This window comes from Neomonachus schauinslandi, chromosome 7 (assembly GCF_002201575.2).
Source record: "Neomonachus schauinslandi chromosome 7, ASM220157v2, whole genome shotgun sequence".
NCBI lineage: Eukaryota > Metazoa > Chordata > Mammalia > Carnivora > Phocidae > Neomonachus > Neomonachus schauinslandi.
The window spans coordinates 110,822,396-110,842,038 of record NC_058409.1 but is presented as its reverse complement, the minus strand read 5'-3'; the positions used below and the strand labels follow the sequence as shown (position 1 = coordinate 110,842,038).

The 19,643-nt window shown below is 39.6% G+C and overlaps 1 protein-coding gene across 4 annotated transcripts in view; it reads left to right on the top strand.

Annotated features, from left to right (window-relative positions):
• Positions 1-19,643, top strand: part of FBXO38 (F-box protein 38) — a 54,711-nt gene that overhangs the window by 22,293 nt on the left and 12,775 nt on the right. Inside the window, exons 8-15 of one of the 4 annotated variants that reach the window (XM_021700680.1) lie at positions 1,175-1,268; positions 2,228-2,358; positions 5,688-5,858; positions 7,509-7,651; positions 8,520-8,730; positions 14,977-15,093; positions 16,415-16,594; positions 18,135-18,869. In XM_021700680.1, coding sequence (XP_021556355.1) covers positions 1,175-1,268; positions 2,228-2,358; positions 5,688-5,858; positions 7,509-7,651; positions 8,520-8,730; positions 14,977-15,093; positions 16,415-16,594; positions 18,135-18,869 — 1,782 coding nt within the window. The remainder of the gene's footprint in view (positions 1-1,174; positions 1,269-2,227; positions 2,359-5,687; positions 5,859-7,508; positions 7,652-8,519; positions 8,731-14,976; positions 15,094-16,414; positions 16,595-18,134; positions 18,870-19,643) is intronic. The other 3 variants (XM_021700687.1, XM_021700695.2, XM_021700702.2) reach the window with 3 other exon arrangements.

The window sequence follows — 19,643 nt, the reverse complement described above, 5'->3', positions numbered from 1 at the left end:
TGATTAAGAGTGAAAGGCCAAGCTTCAGAGTGGGAGAATCTGTTTGCAATACGGGTATCAGATGAAGGACTTGTATCTAGAGTATATGAAGTACTTCTGAAATTAATGAGAAAAAGGCAGACAAGCTGATAGGAAAAATAGGGATACAACCTGAATAGAAAAGACTTCACAAAAGGTGGTAACTAAATGGCCCATAAACATGAAAAAATGATAAACATCATTAATCACTAGGGGAATACAAAATAAAACCAGAGTGTGATACACAAGCACTGAAATGTTTATGCCTAAGCATGACTAATAGGAAAGAGACAATAGTGTTGGCCAGGATGTAGAGCAACAAAATATTGTTTGGTAGTATCTACTAAAGTTGACTGTATGCATATCAGCAGTTGCCTTCCTGGCTTTAAACCCAACAGAAATGCACATATCTCTTCACCAGAAGATGATGCCCCAAATTGTTCATAGTAGCACTGTTCATAATAGCCTCCAGATGGAAACAACCCAAATGCCTATCAGCAACAGCATGGATGATTCAAATGTGACATATTTGTGCAAAGGAATATTACACAGTGTTGAAAATGAATAAACTACCACTATATGCAACAATCTGGATGAATCTCCTAAACAAGAATTTTAGCAAAAGAAGCCAGACACAAAAGTACATACTGTGTGATTCTATTCATAAAAGTTTAAAGTCAATCTTGTGAAAATTCATTGAGCTGTATACGTTAATAATTCACGTACTGTTTTTGCTCTGTATTTACAGAACAAATTCCAAAAACATAAAAAAACAGTTGAAGTTAAAGGAGTGGTGGTCTTGTTCCATATGATATATTGGAGGTTCAAACTTTGGCTAGAAAATGTCAGGATCCCTTCTTTACAGTTCCCTTATGAATGTCTAGCTTTCTGAAAACCCTTTCTTAAAAGCCTCAATAATTTGGAGTAATTTTCCGACACGATCAGAATGCCTCTTTAGAATGACAGTATCTGTTTTCATCTCTTTTTAGGAAATGACTAGTAATCATAATTCATCTTGAGATATTAATTTGAATGAAAAAACAAACTTAGATTTACTTTTAACCAGATAATTGTCATCTAAAATGCATATAAATACTGAACATGCTGTAGTCAAAGGAAATTCTTACTGTTTTTGTTCCTTTTCTCCCTTAACTAGGTGGTTTTAGAAATTTGCACACAATTGTTTTGGGAGCATGCAAAAATGCTCTTGAAGTAGATCTTGGTTACCTCATTATCACTGCTGCTCGTAGGTATGTTTCCTCTTCATGTTGTCTTTTGTCTTAGAGTTATGTTTTTCCTGTTTTACAAAAATTGGGGGAATGTGTGTATGAAGTTTGATTATGTCTCATCCAGATGTAAAATATAAAGGAGTTGTTTAAATAGTATTAGGGCATCACTTAGTAGTAGTCTTATAACTGATGACCAGCTGAGCTGCCCTCCAGACCCAGCAAGCTCTGCAGAGGTGTGGTCTCATCAGAGAAAAGCAGTCAACATTCTGAAGTCCCAACAGAAATCAGCACTGATACACTGCAGCTGTCTTGGGAACCATTCTTTGAATCTTCTCTGATTTTTGGAATTATTTTAGTTGGTGATAGTATTTGCTATTCAGAAATCAGTATTTTAAGTCAGCTTTTTAAGAGTCCTGACCTTTAACATCTTTATATTTTTAACATATCTTTATATCAGTTTATGCCACATTTACTGTTTCCTACAGATCAGAAGTCTGCCTCTCCTTTTATATTGTATTTAAATTGAGTTAACCATTTTTTTCAATTTAAAAACAAAACTCTTTCCATCAAAAGAATATTAAGAATATAAATAAAACTGTTTCTAAGTTTAAGTAAGTAGGTATTGTTACCCAATATAGAGCTATAATCTTTGTTAAAATGGCACTTTTAACAGCATAAAAAAAGATGTTGAATAATCAGCATCAGATGCAGATTCTGACTTTGACTTAATCAGGTTTAAGCAAGCACTAGAAAGGATATACAGTTCTTACTGTGTAACTCATTGTTAATGTAACTTGTGCCCACACTTTGCAAAATGCTCCTTTAAAGGAAACATCTCTAATGTTTTTTAATAGAGGAGAGGAGAGGAGAGTTGTTTGCATGTGACATTTCGGTACGATGAACTTCTTTCAGAGCCTTATGCTAGGAAGAACCTTTGATGCTGATGGTTTTTATTTTACTCTGATATTTTTTTCTCATAGGTTACATGAAGTTCGGATCCAGCCTTCCCTAACCAAAGATGGCGTCTTTTCTGCCCTAAAGATGGCAGAGCTGGAGTTCCCCCAGTTTGAAACACTTCATCTGGGATATGTAGATGAGTTTTTGCTGCAGAGTAAGACTTAATCAACCATTTTATTCCCTAGAATTGCTGTAGGGAACTTACTTGACAAACTGAAACTTGAATTGAGATGTGCCATATTTTCTTGGATATAAGACAGCTTAAGATTTTAGGGGCTCTGCCTTCATGAAAAAGGAACTTTTAATTTAATCTTGAAGTGTCAGTGATTTTTTTTTTTCCCATATTGCCTCTGACTTAGCATATTAAAGAAAATATAATGATTAACAGTATACAAAAAAAAAAAAATCCTTACCTACATTTGATATTGTCTCCATTTTACTGCCCAAGTTTCTTTCCCATTCTGCTTCATTTTTTTCACAGAATGTCATCCTTGGTTCCATTTGTTGAATTTGATCTGCCACACTTCTTGAAGCTTTTGATGGTCCTCTCAGATGAGGTCCCATTCCCTGTCCATGCTCTTCATTTCCATAATAAGCCCGCTGGGGGTTCTGGATTTCCCAGATAGTGTGAGCACATAATGGTCAGTATTCATTTGATGATGATTGCTGTTGGAAGGCTTGTTGACAGCATTTTCTGGAATGTATTTACAATTGGGAACTCATTCCTTTGGGTTTGAATGCATGTCAATTCATTATTCAAGCTTTTTTCCCACATATGACATTAATCAGACATGCAAGAGCATTTCCACCGTCAGCATGTTTTTATTTTTGCAAGAATTGTTTCTTCCCCGTGTAATTTCTAACAGGTCTTTCTTAAACTCACTGTCATACCAGATGGCACTTTTTCTTAGGATCTAGTTTGCATTGTAGAAGAACATGAGGCTTAATTCCTCTGGTCAGGACAGTCTAGGTCAAACGTGACTGTTGTCCTTTTTCATTTTTAATAGATGTCTGAATATTGTTTACTTTTTCTTTGTTGCAGTGCTCGTTATTACATGCGAAGGATTAAGAAATCAAATTATTATCTTCTTGCCAATTTAATGGGAATTATTTTTAATCTGTGTAACTTTGAAAAAGATGGGCTTTTCACCAACATAGCTTTAAAATGCTAAACTAGTATAGTCATTTCATATAAAATTAGTGTATCTGATACCAGGCTTTTCTGGTTTTGAATGAGGTTGCTTACATTCTCTATGTTGTTTCTACAGTAGCTTATGTGTAACCCAGCAAAATTTTTTTTTTCTATAATTTTATTATAGAAAACCCTTCTATAATTTTATTTTTTCGTCTTCCCCAAAGCTCAAAACTTGACAAATTTTGTATTTTCAAGATGGCCACATTTAGGCCCACTGAAAGATTGTCTTTTGAGAGTTATCTTTATAACCAGCTATTTCCCTACAGTGTCTCTTTCCCTGAAACACAAATTCAATAGAAAAACACTTTACCTTTTGACTACTGCTCCCTGTGCTTTTCAGCATGTTTCATAGTGTCTTTCACATTGAAATCTCTGTCTTGACCTTTTCATAATCAATTCTTGATTTCGTATTTGCTGCAGTTCATCCATTTCTCCATATATGTATTTGCCTCTGATCCTCCAAAGACAGCCCAGGATTGTCTGTATCACTGTAGGTGCTAGGTGCCTCTGACAGAGCATCCAGGGAGGAACGCGTGGTCACTGCTCATACTTTGTCACTTAATCTCATTCTTCTCAGTAATTTAGATCTTGAAGCACCTCTCCAGGACGGTGGGGGTGGCATCACCTCTAGTACAACTTCTATCACTGTTTTGTTACAAAGACTTGGCAAAATATCAATAGAAACATCACCTTTGTGCCCGATACATTTATGGTAAAAATGACAGTGCCACATTGGGGAAATGGATGTGCTGAAAAGCAGAAGCTGTGTGTTACGAGTAGAAGAAAAGTGTTCCGAAGATGAACACCAAGAGTTTTTTGCTTTCATAGATTTATGATAGCAGAGTTTTATTCAAAGGCGATAGGAATGTAAAACTTATTAAAAACCAGAGTAGTGTTGTCTTTAGTGCTGGGGCTTTGGTGAGAGGGAGAGAGATGGAATTGAGACCTGCAAAAGAAACAAAGATGAGTTCTGGGTGATGTCATCAGAGTTCTTGAGGGAGCGTGATAATCAGGAGACCCCAAGAGCTGGAAGAGGGTGATGGTCTCAAAGGAATGAATGTACGATGATGGATTTATTATGTCAGGTTACAACATTTATGCAGACAGGGAACAGGGTCAGTTCCAGATTTACCCAATCATTAGAAAAGTTTCAAGTCCAAAGGATAAGAAAAATGTGTTTACAGCAGACTAAAGAAAATTGCCCAGCCGAATTGTAAAGGATGGATTGGATTAAGGTAGAATCTGCAAGAAATGCCAGTAAATACAAAAAACGGGGACTGTAAGAGAGAGACTGTGAACTATGTGGAGAATAAAATTGGAAGAGTTTGGAGTAAATAGTTGTTTTAAACATGCTCCGAGCTAAAGGTGTAAATCCCTGTGATGTGTGGGGCATCTTCACCAGAGCAACAGTGTTTTCTTCGTACTTGGTGGCAGGTGGTAGTGAGGACTATGAGAGATGTATATTGAGTTCCTGTCTCCCCAGCACTCTGTTGGTCATTGAAAATATGACTGTTAACTAACTAGATGCAGTCCCTTTTCCTTCAGATTGCTTGTAGTCAAGTGGACCATCCTGGAGATTAAAGGCAGGAAGCTGGGAAAAATGAGGACAGGAGGCAAGGAATTAAGGTGTGATTTCCAGTGCCACAGACGAGAACGGAGGATTGTCTTTTACTGATACCCACCCCCACCCCCATCCCTGTGCGTGCCTACAAGATGGGGAGCACTAAAGGCCATTGGCAGAGGGAGTGCTAATTTAATGGGAATTATTTGAGTTAGAAGTCCCATTTTCTGGGGATGGGCACATCTTTACTAACCAGTACCGTGGGTTTTAAGAATGACCCTGAATTCCCAGTTTACTCTTTTCTACACATGGCCACACCTGACTCCAAAAACATGATCCTGACACTGTGAAAGAGTTACATATTTAAGATCTTATTTTTCTAAGCTAAAGCTAAAACTTCACCGTGTGAACCAATACAATATATCCTTCAGTTTTGCTTTAAGAATTTTTGCTTTCTTTTTTCCTCTTCTAAACAATTGAAAATAATTTGTTTCTGTTAGCTATCCCTTGACTTTTAATATTAATGTAAGTTTTTATTTTGCAAGTAAATGGTATTTACACCGAATACCTAACCCTAAAATTGTAATCAGACTTGAACCTGATGATGGATCGATGACACAGAACAATCATAGAGAGTGATATACTGGATGTTAAGATAAAGAATCGGCAACATTCCATGACATTTAAGAGTCTTTTTTTTTTTTTTGGAATTGATTTCTCTTTCTAGGCAGAATGGCGAACGCAGATCTGGTAAAGTATGGTTTGGCTGATGTGGTAGAAAATCCTGGTATCATCACCGATATAGGGATGAAGGCAGTCAATGAAGTTTTTTCCTGTATCAAATATCTGGCAATTTATAATTGCCCCCATCTCCATAACCCATACAATTGGATCTCAGGTACTGTAGGCTTAACTATGGCTATGTCTGCCTGCTATCAAAAGAATACATATTTTTGTTTTGTGTGTGTGATATGAATTGTATTCCTAATGTAAAATGTAGATATTTTATATGAATGTTCATACAAGTGCTGGGAACCTTTGATAACCTAGTTGGAAATGTTCTATCAGTGCCTCTTTGAACTCCTGAAATTCTCTGCCTAGAAATTGGCACTGTCTAGGTTACGGATTCAACTGCCCTGATTTTTTTGTATATTTCTTTGAGCCAGGCACACAAAATTAAGGTTAGGAATTGTTGCCTGGGATATTATATTTGTTTTCTCTGACTTACCTTCAAATGGCGCACATCATCTGAAAGGACAAAGTGGGTATGTATTTAAAAAAAAAAAAAAAACTTTAATTAGGTGACGTATTTAGCATTAACTTGTGGTGAAATTTTCATTTGCCTTAAAATCTTAGGTTATTTCAGCTCTCCCCTCCCTACCTGATCCCTTGTGTATAGAAGTGTGACTTTTGTACTTGATATGTTTCCTTATGGGGGAGTTCATTTTCCTCCCTAGAGAGTGGTACTATTTGTTACTCTTAAGGCCCTTCTTAAATACCTAAATTCGCAAACCTTTAAATAAATTCAGAGCTAGAGAATTTTCAGTTGACATCCTTTTTAACCAAACCAAGCCCCCTCACTGACACCTGCACAACAGCCTCCTCTCCTGTCTGAGTTGCCTCATAAGGCTACTGTAGCTCCTTACAGAGCCCGTCTCCAGCCTCTTCTCAGGCTCTGGGCCATCTGTTGGGATTACTCATTAGAATGGCTCTGTTTCCCCTCCCAGAAGTGAAATTCTGTCCCTCGCCCAGCTGCACCAAGAAGTTAACTGGGAAATACAAACTTTAGGTTGTAGCAGGCGTAGATCACTTTAAAAAAAGAACATTTATTGGATTTTTGGTTTGTTTGTTTTCTTAAATACAGAAGTGTATAAAGAAGAAAACAAAAAATGGCCTATAATCCCATCACTCAGAACTCCTGTTAACACTTAAAAACTAAAAGTAATACATGCACTTGATAAACAATACCAAACAGTACAGAAAGGTACAAAATGAAAAGTCTCTTCTCAAAGGTAACCACCGTCAATGGTTTCTTGAATATTCTCTGGACAGATTATTTTGTGCATATTGCAGCCTATACATGTAGAGCATTTAAAAATGATTTATATACAGAGGACCTTATTAGGTAGACGCTCTCCTGTAGCTTGGTTTTTACACCAAGAGTATGTGAGAGAGCTTTCCATAGCAAGCATACTCAATTCTCCTTCATTCTTTTTGACAGCTGTATAATGTTCTATTAAAAGAAGGCACCAGCATTTCTTTAACCTAGTGTCCTATTGTTGAATAGGCATGTAGGTTGTTGAATGGATCACATTTAGATCAGGGCTGACTTGGTTTCAAGTTAATAATTCCCAAGCCATTGTCGTTTTCACAATGAAATTAGGTAAGAAGACATCATAATTTAGTCATCAAGTTTTTGAGATCATGAGATAAAATCAAAGTTATTTAAAGGAAAAGGGTTTGAAAATCTTTGTGACCTATAGCAAAATTCATCCGTAATGGAGAAAGTGTTAGTCAAACTCTCTGGCCATGTCGTTTCTCCCAACAGACCACTCAAGATGGACGCGATTGGTGGATATCAACTTAGTGCGGTGCCATGCTTTGAAGCTGGACTCCTTTGGCCAGTTTATTGAATTGTTGCCCAGCCTCGAGTTTATTTCACTGGACCAGATGTTTCGTGAACCCCCCAAAGTAAGTCACATTTGAGGGAATTATTGTTTGTTTTAATACTCAAGGAAGAAAACAAAACCTAAGTGATTTTTTTTCCTAATAATATGCCCTTACATTGTTACAATTGGACTTTACTCTAGCTTCAGTGAAGGCATAAAGGTTATAATTTACATGGCCCCTTGCGCTGGTAAGGGCTCTCCAGAGAAGGGAAAGCTAAAAGTAAGTGGAAAGCTGTCTCTGTCAGTTCTATAAGCTGAAGGTAAGGTAAGAGCAAAGGTGGAAATTTGAGCTAGGTCAAAATGTATTACTCAAGAGTAATTAGTCGCAAGATTAAATCTCTAATTAGGAACCTCAGATATAAGTATGGATTAGGGATTTATTTTGGAAATGTTTTACTTTGCTGTTCTCTCTTCTGTGCAGTTGAAAATCCTGGAAAACCTTGAGATTGTCTAGTTGTATGAAATATTATTTCAAAACTGCTTAACTAATAAAACTTTTTGCTCTCACTGTAATAAAAACTTAATGCTTCAGCTAGTTACCCTCTCTCTCCTCAGTTCTTAATGGTTACATTCCCACTGTGCAAGCAGTACATTATAGTGGGGAAGGCTCAGGATTGGCGGTCAGATTATTGGGTTTCAAGTCCCAGCTGTAGCACCTACTGGTCTCTTACACAGACCTCTTTCCACTGCATTTCGTCATCTCTAAGTCCAGACTGATAGCGCTGCATCTTGCTTGAAGTCTTATGAGCCTCTAATAAGGTGCTTGATGCATATGTGAAAGTAGTGCTATTTAAAGATTCTTAGGTCAAGATGAAACGGAGGAATATGAAAAATGAAGTGTTCTATTAACTAACCTGAGTGAATATGCATGTGCTTTCATCTCACTTTAGGGCTGTGCTCGAGTCGGTCTGAGTGCAGGCACGGGAATTGGAGTTTCCTCGGCCCTTGTTAGCAACCAGAACTCCAACAATGACAATGATAACAATGCCCAGAATAATGCCAACATCCATGACAACAATCACCATCACCCAGATGACTCAGACGAGGAGAATGACTTCCGGCAAGACCTACAGCCAGGAGAGCAGCAGTTTGCAGCCGACGGTAACCCAGATCTTTTGTGAGCTCCACACAGAAGTGATTTTTACTTTGGATTGTATTTCTCTGACCTTGTTCTGTTTCCTTCTCCCCCTATTTCAGTTTGTCACTTTACACATGGGGGACCTGGTTGACAAGGCAAATGGGGTGGGGATGAAATGTGCCTATCTGCTGGCTTGTTTCAAAGCTATCTTTGTGATGCCTCTTGTCCCTGGACTCTGTAAGGGTGCTTACAGCATGGGAAGGACTCATGGATGCCATGGGAATTAGGGTACAGTGGGCCTTAGAGGCCTGGCCTACCTGAGATTTAACTTTCAGGATTTGGGCGAAGGAACATCTCTTTATATCTCCCTGACCAATAGATCAGTAGATAGAACTTCATTGGGGGGCCGTTTTTGGATGTTCCTAGAACTAAAGAAAATGAAGAGCAGTCCTGTGCTAGACACCGTGTTGGGCACCTTTCATATACCTTTCATCATTAAGTCTTCACAAACACCCACCAAATTAAGTACATGAGCCAATAAAGACCTGTTGGATTTCACTTATGTAATTACCCATGCATTCTTCAGTATTGACTGAACTCCTGCTGTATCCAGCCCATGTGCTCTTGGGCTTCATATGCCCCTCTGTTGGGGAGTGAGGATGAAAGGAAATTGTTTTCTTACCAAGTTTTCCAGTTTCCCCGTTGGCCCTCAAGAACTGGAAAAGGAATCTTTCAAGCTATCTTGTTTTCATTGCCCCTTCACTCAGTTCTCTTGGACACAGTGATTACTGAGAAATGGGGTGCCCTGACATGTTGTACCTGCTTTCATCATGAAAGCAAACTGTGTATCGAGCGTCCTTTCCTTTAGGATTGCTCTGAGTATGTAGGGCCTGATCTAAGAATCATCTCTAGGCATTGTCTTCACCTCACATGTTCTCTATAAAACTCTCCATTTTGGCTCTTGGCAAAGTCACCAGTGACTCTCTTGAGAACACTAGTAGTCATTTCTCCACTTTCGTCATGTTTGACATCTGAGCAGCATTTGTCATTGTTGCCCGCTTCTCCCTTCCTAAGTTAATTCTTCTCTTGGCATCTCCAAAACTGTTTTCCTGGTTTTCTTTGTGTCTCACTGGAAGTGCCTGCTCAGTTTCCTTTGCTTACAGCACCTCCTCTATTCGACTTTGGTCCTTGATCTCCCTGTTTCTCAACAGGTGCTAGGACTGAAGGAGGGAGAATGAGGTCAGGTATTGTCTCTCCACCTTACTCTCCCTGAGTGCTGTCATATTTGTCCCTGGTGCCATGAGGACCTGGACTTCAGAGGACACAAGACCATCCATGGGAAACTGTTAAAGCAGCTTCAGTGCAGAGCTACCCAAATCCTAGAAACCCAGTTGTGGTTGGAGTGGATGCACTGGACAGACTATAGTCTCCACTGGAAGTTACATGGCCATAGGCTTCTCAGTACAGAATGGAGAATGCCTTCCATTATGAAATCACATACTGGTGCAGCAGAGACCAAAATGTGTGCAAGAACACTGTATTTGATTTATAGGAGAGAACAGTGGAACTTAAATCCACTAACATTTGAAACTAAGGTTTCAGGAGATGAGAGACTTGTATACGGACCACATTTTGAGATATAGTATTGTCAAGTACATTATCTTTAAATGCTGTTAAAGGCTGAGAAGCAAAGAAACTGCATAAATGCCAAGATTGAAGAATTAAACAGCTTCAACCAGAGGAAGGCTCAGAACACCAAAGATGATAGTAGCACTTGTAGGGAACTGCAGATTGCCATAAAACATTGGTTCCACAGATCTCCCTGAGTTGGCAGTGTATTTATTTGTATTTGTTATTATATTACATATCAGGTCAGTTCCTCTAAATAAAAAATGAGGAGCTGGAGAAAGGCTGTGTGACTTTTGATCAAAACCAGGGGTGGAAAGAATTCAAATACAAAAGAGAAGCAAAAAAAGTTTTCTTAAATAGTGGTACAGAGATTCAAACTAAGAGGGATCAGTGGGACCTGGTGTTTGTTGAAATGACTAACATTGATGCTTCCACTCTTTAGGTGTGATCTTGATAATTTAAAAATACTTGAAAGTGGTATTGATATGTTGTTAATTTAGAATTTTAAAACTTTTTGTGCATGGGCCTCTACTTGGTCTTGGAACACCACCAAAATGAAGCAGAGGCCCCCACTGTTTCTTTCCCTGTTACATTTAACAGCTTGTGTAAAGTAGCAGAGTTTAAAAGAAGGGCATTGTATAATTTTAAAAATAAAATTTTATTCATGCAAGTTAAGTGGCTCTGTTTATAAACTGCTATAATAAATCATGGGTGTTTTTCAGCGAACATTATTATTAAGGTAATACTTAATTTCAAAAATATGATTTTACTGCTTTACAGAGTATTGATTTATCAGAATATTATAGTTTGTTAAAGATATTATCATTCTTAAGATTTGCACTTCCAAAATTCTTAAGATTTAGAATGCTTTATTTTGGGCTAGTTATGTTAATTGAAAATTTAAGTTCACTACCTGCATTTTACAGCACTCTAAAACAGAGGAATAGATGTTCATATTTTCTAACAATTCACATTTGCCTAACATAAAATTACCATGTGTCAAAATCATACTTCTCTAATTGCTAAAGCATTTTGCCAAATTATTTTAATATAATTACTTTTGAATTAATTATAACCACAAAGCATAGTTTTGCCTCTACATCATTTTACTAAGTTTCTATCTTGGTTTAACACATAAATCCCAAGTACTTACTACTTTTAAAAATGATGTGCCCCTCTCCCTCCCCTCACCACTGCCCTCTGCCCCCCGTTAATCTAAATTAGCTTAAGTGAAATTGCTCTGCAGCTTTTATTTTTGGTAGTGGTTCTCAAACTTGAGTGCATCAGAATTACCTGGAAGACTTGTCAAAACACAGGTTGCAGGGTTTAGCCCTCAGAGGGTCTGAGTTAGTACGTCTGGGTGGGGCCACATAATTTTCATTTCTAACAAGTTCCCAAGTGATTCTAATGCTGCTGGTCTGGGACCACAGTTTGAGAACCATTGATTTTGGAAAATCCTTATATATGAAGTCTGAGGGTAAACTACAGTGTGAAAAAAAATCACAGTAGATGCATTTTGTTTTATATTGGGCAGATGATTGTCAACCACTAAATAATACATATAAATCATTTCTTAAGACAGTGAGTTCTCCTTTATTTTATAACATTTAATAAAGGTTATGAATTTCTAACCAGGCTTTGTATAAAAGAGACCAGTTAATATATTTGTGTAAAAACAGCTCAAATCCATTAAGATTTATAGTTATATTTTGTAAGAGGATTTTTTTTACAACTGAAATAACATTTAAGCTGAACAAAACATTTGGTAAACGTTGATATTTGATTAAAAGATAGCTTACATAATTTCTGTAAGTTTAAATCATTCTGAAAAAAATTTACTGCCCTAATGATAAAATATTTTGAAACAAAAAAATCTAAACCAAGATACCCCAAGGGTATCGCCATCTCATTTACTTACCGGAGACAAAAATCAAGATATTCTCTTTTCTTTTCTTTACAGTCCACCTATCTATTCTCCATGGCATTGAGTCCTTTAGCAAGAACTTGTTGACTGTCTTCAAAGCATCTTGCCATTCAGTCTACATTCTCCTTGCCTACTGTACCACCATTGTACCACATCTTTTTTTTTTTTTTTTTAATCTAAATGCTTTAATACGTTTCAAACTGGTCACCCTACTTTCTCTCTTGATCAGCTAAAATTAGGTCTTAGAGCAGCCAGGCCTATGTTGTTAAAACATATACCAGATGACGTTGTTCCCTTACTTCAGACTTCCCAGTAGCTTCCTACTGCCTTAGGAGAAAATCCAATTTCTTGATTTGGCCCATAAAAACCTATGTGATCTGGCCTGTCCTCACTGTGTGCTACTCCCCACCTCACACACTACGCTTATTGTGTGACGAGCTCGCACCTCTGTCACACCAACTGCTGCCTCTTCTTAGGATTTCACTGCTGTTTCTCAGCACCTAGGGACAGTGACACATTGTAGTAGCTGCTTGATAAATATTCAAAGGAATGAATGCAATGAAAGAAGTTAAATATAAAGTAGCTTTTGGATATTCTATTAAATACCTCCAGCAGGTTAGCCTGGCAACCTAAAAAGCTGTTGCTCAGCAGCTTTGGAGAACCTTATCACACAGGTATATGAATGTACTTCGGTTTTAATAATTCCCCTCTGCATATGAGAAATAATTCTAAGCTTTTTAGCAAGACTTTCTAAGCTTTTCACGGTCTGGGGCCCAGGCTACTATTTTAGCCTTGTTTTCTTTTACACCCTCATCCCAATACAAACACTTGTTCTTTCTATCACTGGAATACTTACTCTCCTGAAAAAGGTAGCATGCTTCCTGGTGTTTAGGAAATGTCCCCTTATATCAGTGAAAACTTCCCTGCCCAACAGTTGTTCCTTTTTGGTCCATATTCCCCTTGCACTTGGACTGCTGTAGCACTTAGCGAGTCTTTTCTGACCTAATTCTGCGTATCCGACATCTCTATTAGAACGTGTGCATTCTCTTTGAGAGCAGAGCTTATAAATTTCCCATCTGCTCCTTGTCCCTGTACTGTAGCAGGCTCAGGAAGCAGACCTCAGTTCACATCCTTGCAAATTACTATCCCTTTTAAGCCTCACTTCCCTCAGCTGCATAAATGAGGCTAGTATTAACGTCCTTGTGAGCTTGCCATAAGGAATAAATAAGGTAATGTATATAAAAACCTTTAGCCTAGAGCCTGGCATAGAGATGTATGTACATGATAATTCTCTTCATAACTGTTCATAAGAATTGAATGAAAGAAGAAAATCGATTGGCTTTTATCATGAAAGATTTGTAGGCAAGGTCAGGCCTCCTTTGGGCACCAAATGAAATATAGAAAATTGAGGTCTAGAGCTGGGCAAGAATGTAAGATGGGAGACTATTCAGCAAGGGGGAGTGTGCTTTGGTGTATATTAAAGGCCAAAGCAAATCCCCTTGTCCCCACAATATCTCAAATTTTACTGTTGTATATTCCAGAGACACTTATCTGAATGCTGCCTTTCTGTCGTAATCCTGTTTTGCCTTGGTTTATTTGTTAACTGAATTTGCCTTGTCTACGTAAGTAGATTCTTCAGTTCTTTCAGGAACAGGATCTTGTTTTCTCTTTTGTTGGTTTATTCATTTCATCCAAATGGTTGGTTGGTTGACTTCCCAGCAGTAGTCCTTGAGCACCCCTAGGCTTTGAGGATATAGTGATGAACAGGCTGGACACAGTCTCTGCGGCCCGCTAGGTCATGGCCAGACTAAGTGGAAGGGTAGTATGGTTATTGCCCTGACTCAGACTGAGATCATGCACACAAGCTTAGGTTGTAAGAGGGTACTAGATTGACTGCCTTGAATACTGATTTGAGGGACTTGAATTTAATCTTGTAAAAAGCTGGCAAAGCTAGGAATTGTTTTATTTAGGGTCCTCTTGGAAAAGTGACCATTTTATCTTAAGATAGAGTAAGCTAATTGAAGCTTATTGGTCTGAAATTGCTCATCTTCTGGAAAGATAGAAATAAAATCACACGTTCCCATTCACTGTTAGGCACTAATAACAGTCACGAATTCTTTGATGTAGAACATTTGAGGGATAGTAAAATGTTAAAAATGCCCTTAGTGTATTTGTTCGTAATCCTTGTCCTGTGTTAGCTAAAAATGATACCATAGCTTCCAGAGAGTAGGAGAGGAAATGTACCGTTTGAGCTTGCCTGCTCAATGCATCCTGGTGTAGCTGGCAGATACCAAAAGACTAATTGCTTGTAAAATGATCGTGAGGTCTTTCCAGTAGCTGGCCCTCACTCCTGTCTGGCAAATTGCTTAGAGGGAGGCCCACAGTTGCCTCCTAGAGCCATGCCTGCTGACATCCTCAGGATGAACATGGTGCTTTCTTCTCTCCGCCGCATGCCCTTCTCCCTGCTTTCATCTTACGGTGATGGACTGGCTCCACCGAGTGCTGCTTTGCCATCGTGTTTTCCTCTCCCATGGAATGATTGGGCACTTCCTGTTCTCGTCTGTATAATGAAGCACTGTTACAGGCTGTTCTTCCAGCGTGGGCCTAATAATCACAGGGCTGTTCGTTTCTCAGGGGTGCCACAGATTTGCCGCCCATTGTGGTTTTTTTTAGACCTCTCTTGGTTTCACTTTGACTGTGTTTATTTCTGTTGAAGCATTGAACGAGATGGAAGACATGGTCCCAGAAGACGGAGAGGTGGCCGTGAGTGGACAGGAGATGGCAGCTCGCAGTCAGGCTGTTATCCCTGTGGATGTTGACGAGGAACAAGCAGGTAATCATGGGACTTCCACATTCGTGGTTCTGAAAACTTGGGCCCCACTCTAGTGAAGAAAGTAAAACACTAAGAGTGATTATTTTTTAACATTACAGTTAATGATGTGTTACATGCTATTTATTATTGACACCTGTATTATGTTGATGTTCTCCTTGCACATATACGTATCTTACTAAGGGTTGTTTTTTATTTTTTCTACCGGGCAGCAACTCCTTTTTCTATATTGGTGTTCACACGTGTGTCTGTGTGTAGAAAGAAAGCACTCAGATTGTTGATGGAGAAAATAAATGACCCGATTAAATAGTTTGCTTGTCCTCTTCCTTCATTTTGGTGGGGAGGAGCAGGAGTGGAGAGGTTGACCTGGTTTAGTTAACAGACCAAGACCTCATCTCTGTTTGCCCCTGGGTGACTTACAGCAGGCTTATATAGAGTCATAAGGCCCTTAAAGATTACCTGATACAACCCTCTCTGCTTTACAGATGGGGAAACTAAGTCTTTCAGAATGAGTTTGAATAATTTGCCTAAGACCATTCAGCCAGTCTTACAGGGACAGCACTGAGATTAGAGCCCAAGTTTTCTTACTCCTGATCTGTTGGAATGCTAATTTGTCTTTGAATTGAAAATATCTTTTAACTATCCTTGTTTTAAGTGTCTTACAGATGCAGTCACTTATTCAACAAATATTTATTGAGTATTACTCTGTGCCAGGCATTGTACAATGTAACAGAAACAAGACAGGCAAGGTTCCTTGGAGCTTACAGTTTATCGGTGGAGTGAACTTCAGTCATTTGTCAGAGAGACTTGGGTCATAAGACTAAACGTTTACAACGTGTACTGCCAAGCAGAGAAGACACTTTTTACACATATATAAATACTCAAATAACCAAACTGTAACATGCATCTAGCCTTTCAAGAACGTATCTTGCTACATCTAATGAGAAAGACGATACTCTCGAATGCAGAGAGCTCACTACTCCTATAGGTGTCTGAGGTTCATCTTCACTTGCTTTGTCTTCATCCATACATTTGCAAAATTGGGAAAGTAGGCAATTTTTTTAAATGATTATTATGACTTTGTTGGTTATTTTTAGGATGATTTATGTGACTTCTTCAAATAGTGAAGGTCCTCAAGGGGGATGCCATCTGATCTTCTATTTTGATCTGCCTTTAGAAATGTGTATATTCCATTAACATGAGTGATAAGGGAGGCTACATAGAGCCAAAACATCTCTGTGAGCCCAGATCCCTGTAAATAGTACTTGAAGTAAGAGCCTTTCTTGGCAAAGAGTAACTGTCAGGCTTGTGCTTTTTGTTTTAGGACCCAGTGGTCTTCAGCGTGTAGTAAAACCAACCCCAATTACTGTTCATGATTCAGAGAGTGATGATGAGGAAGACAGTCTAGAACTCCAAGAAGTCTGGATTCCTAAGAATGGTGCTCGGCGTTACTGTGAACGCGAAGAAAAATCTGGAGAGTCCGTGCAGTCCAGGGAACTGTCAGGTGAGAGTAATGTCTTGCTGGGACTGGTTAGTGGGAGTCATCGTGAGAACTGACAGACACACTTGACCTTTATATAATGTGTCCCTACCACAACCTGTGGTGCAGTTAACATTTCCTTATGGAATGGGACAGGAGGCGAGAAGGGCAGTAGCCCAAGGGAGAGGGGAGTCAGGGTGGCACTCTTGAGGGCAGGTGTAGCACAACAAAAATACTGTGGAATCAGGGATCAGGGAAGAGAAGATGTGAGGATTGTGACTTCCACAGTGGAGGCTTTAGGACCTTGCGGCATCAGGGTATCAGGGATTAGCGAGGGGCCTGGGCTTCCTTCACGTGGGGGGAGGACTCCCGAGGCGTCCAGAGCAGTGAGCAAACAACCACTCTGCCAGCTGATACTCTGTCCAGTTGTGCTTAGTCAATGTTCGAGGCTAGTTTGGTGCTTGAGGGAGTCCTGCAGTGTGTTCTTATAATCCCCGCCTCCCCTTACATCCAGTCAGCAGCCTCTATCATTTGTCTCACCAAGAAACTATGAATTCTCTTAATTCTCTTAACCTTCAGTTCATTCTTCTTCCTTGTCTTTCCTTCCCGTCTGTTTCTCAGAACTACGTGCATACCACTTTGAGCAAAGGATGAGATTTTTAAAAATTGTCCACTAATTTCCCTTAGGTACCCTACTCCTTAGTATGTTTGAATGTTGGGTATACATTTAACACTGGCCCTGAAATACCTAATCACTTCTGTGTGTGGAAAGCTTATTAGTTCTTTAGACTTGGAATCATTTACTAACCAATGACTGATTACTCCATTCTTATTTTATTCCTTTTAAGAAATTCGGGTATTTTCACACTGTGGTTGAAAGGAGCTTTTTTGAAAACTAAAATTTAGGGAAAGGAATGTGACCAGCTGACTAGCCTAATGTTTCCTAGGAAGTTCAGTTTCTGAATTTAGAACCTAGATCTGTCAGCCAGACAAAATCTTCTTTCAGTATTCCTTTATATGTTCATTGAGCCTTACTGTGCCCCAGGTACTATTAGGTGCGGTGACTGATGCAGAGATGAGTAAGTCATGATCCCTTTCTCTCTAGGGAACCTTTAGTCTGGTTGAAGAGTCAGGCCAGAAATCTAGATAATAGTATCACAGGGCAATATCCTACAGGGGCTTTGGGGTGGGGGCACAGGAGAGATTGAACAGAGGTGCAAGGCTAAAGAATTGGTGAGAACAAAGGTCCGGAGATAGTATGGCAGGGGTATGTTCAGAGAAGAGTTTGGGCTAGCGTGTGGTATGTACATAGAGGGGCCGAGAACAGAAAGCTAGTTCGGAACTAGATGGTGGTGGGCCGCGGAGACTGAGCTGAGGAAAATAAACCAGGTAGGCGCTACAGACCATAGAGCCTTTTTGAGCAGCTGAGTGATGTGGTCACCATTATACTTTAGGACAATTAGTGTACATTGTTTCCTGTTCCAAATTTACTCTTGCCTTTTGTCCAGAATTTGTACTGAAATCTTTTCTTTTCCTCGGGCCATTCTTCTTTTTCTATAAGCAGTAAGTGGAAAAGGCAAGACTCCACTTCGAAAGAGGTACAACTCCCATCAGATGGGCCAGTCGAAGCAGTTTCCCCTCGAGGAAAGCAGCTGTGAGAAAGGCTGTCAGGTCACCAGTGAGCAGATCAAAGCCGATATGAAAGCAGCTAGGGATATTCCTGAAAAGAAAAAAAACAAGGATGTTTATCCCAGCTGCAGCAGCGCCACCGCCAGCACAGTGGGAACCTCCAGCTCACACAGCACTGCTTCTCAAAGCCCCGACTTTGTAAGGACGGTGAACAGCAGCGGCTCTTCCGAGCCTAGCCCTTCAGAAGTGGATGTGTCCAGGCAGTGTGTCTGCTCCCCCGGTGGGTCAGAGGACTCTGAGGCCATGGAGGAGGGTGATGCAGAGAGTTCTGTCTGCCCCAGATGCTGCTGTCACAGGCCCCAGGAATCCCAAAGGAGAACTAGCAGGTGTTCTGATGAGGAACGTCCTTCAACCAGCCGAGCCTGTGTTGTGAATGGCCCGGATGGTACGAGATCCGCCTTTTCCTTTAGGACTCTGCCACAAGGGGGGTCTTCAGGCCCAGCACATGATGAGAGGACTAATGGGAGTGGCTCTGGGGCTACAGGTGAGGACAGGAGGGGGAGCTCCCAGCCTGAGAGCTGTGACGTGCAGTCTCATGAAGACTACCCTCGGAGGCCCCTAACAAGGGCCAGGAGCAGACTCTCCCATGTACCGCTGGTATCTGAGTCAGGTATGACAATGCTGCCAGGACTAGCAACTGCAGGGTAGACCTTGGCAGGGGCATGAGCTCGTTCCATAAGTTTTCTTCCATAAAGCCAGTTTGGCAAATGGAATTCTGTGTTGGGGTTCTGTGATCATACAGAGTTTGAACTGATTTTCAGCAGAGGTGCGGGTGGGGGGAAAGCATGTGAAAGATCTTGTAAAACCTCCAACCCAGGAAAACTCAAATAGTTCAGCCTCTGAGGGAAATAATAACTGTGTATATTGACCCTAAATACGATACTGATTCTGATGTCTAAGTCCCAGTGTAACTCTGCTCCCATCCCCTACTTAGGGAACTTGCAACTCTTAGTGAAGCTTTAAACCTTAGCCAAAAGGTAAGGACCTGAAGTTGCTGGGGCTGGGGAATATATCATATACCCCTCTTTCTGCCTCTGCACTACTTAGTAATTCTTTCTGAAATCTAGTTTTGCTTCCAGTTAGGTTTGCCAGGAGATAAGCAGGTAAGTAGGTAGTTTAGTTGAGAATTATTTTTTGTGAAGATATACTCAAAACATATATATGTATATAATTTCATTGATAACATTTATAATGTGTATGCCAAGGCATTGGATTGGTTGGGGTAAGCACGTTTCTCAATCATAGTTCTGTTTATATTTCTGACCTTATTTTTAAGTAATCTCACCTGCCTTTATTAGATCGTGAATAGCTATCAATGAATAATATATTTTAATTTTCTCCAGGTCTCCCTTAATTTGAAAATCTTAAAATTAGCTCCAGAATG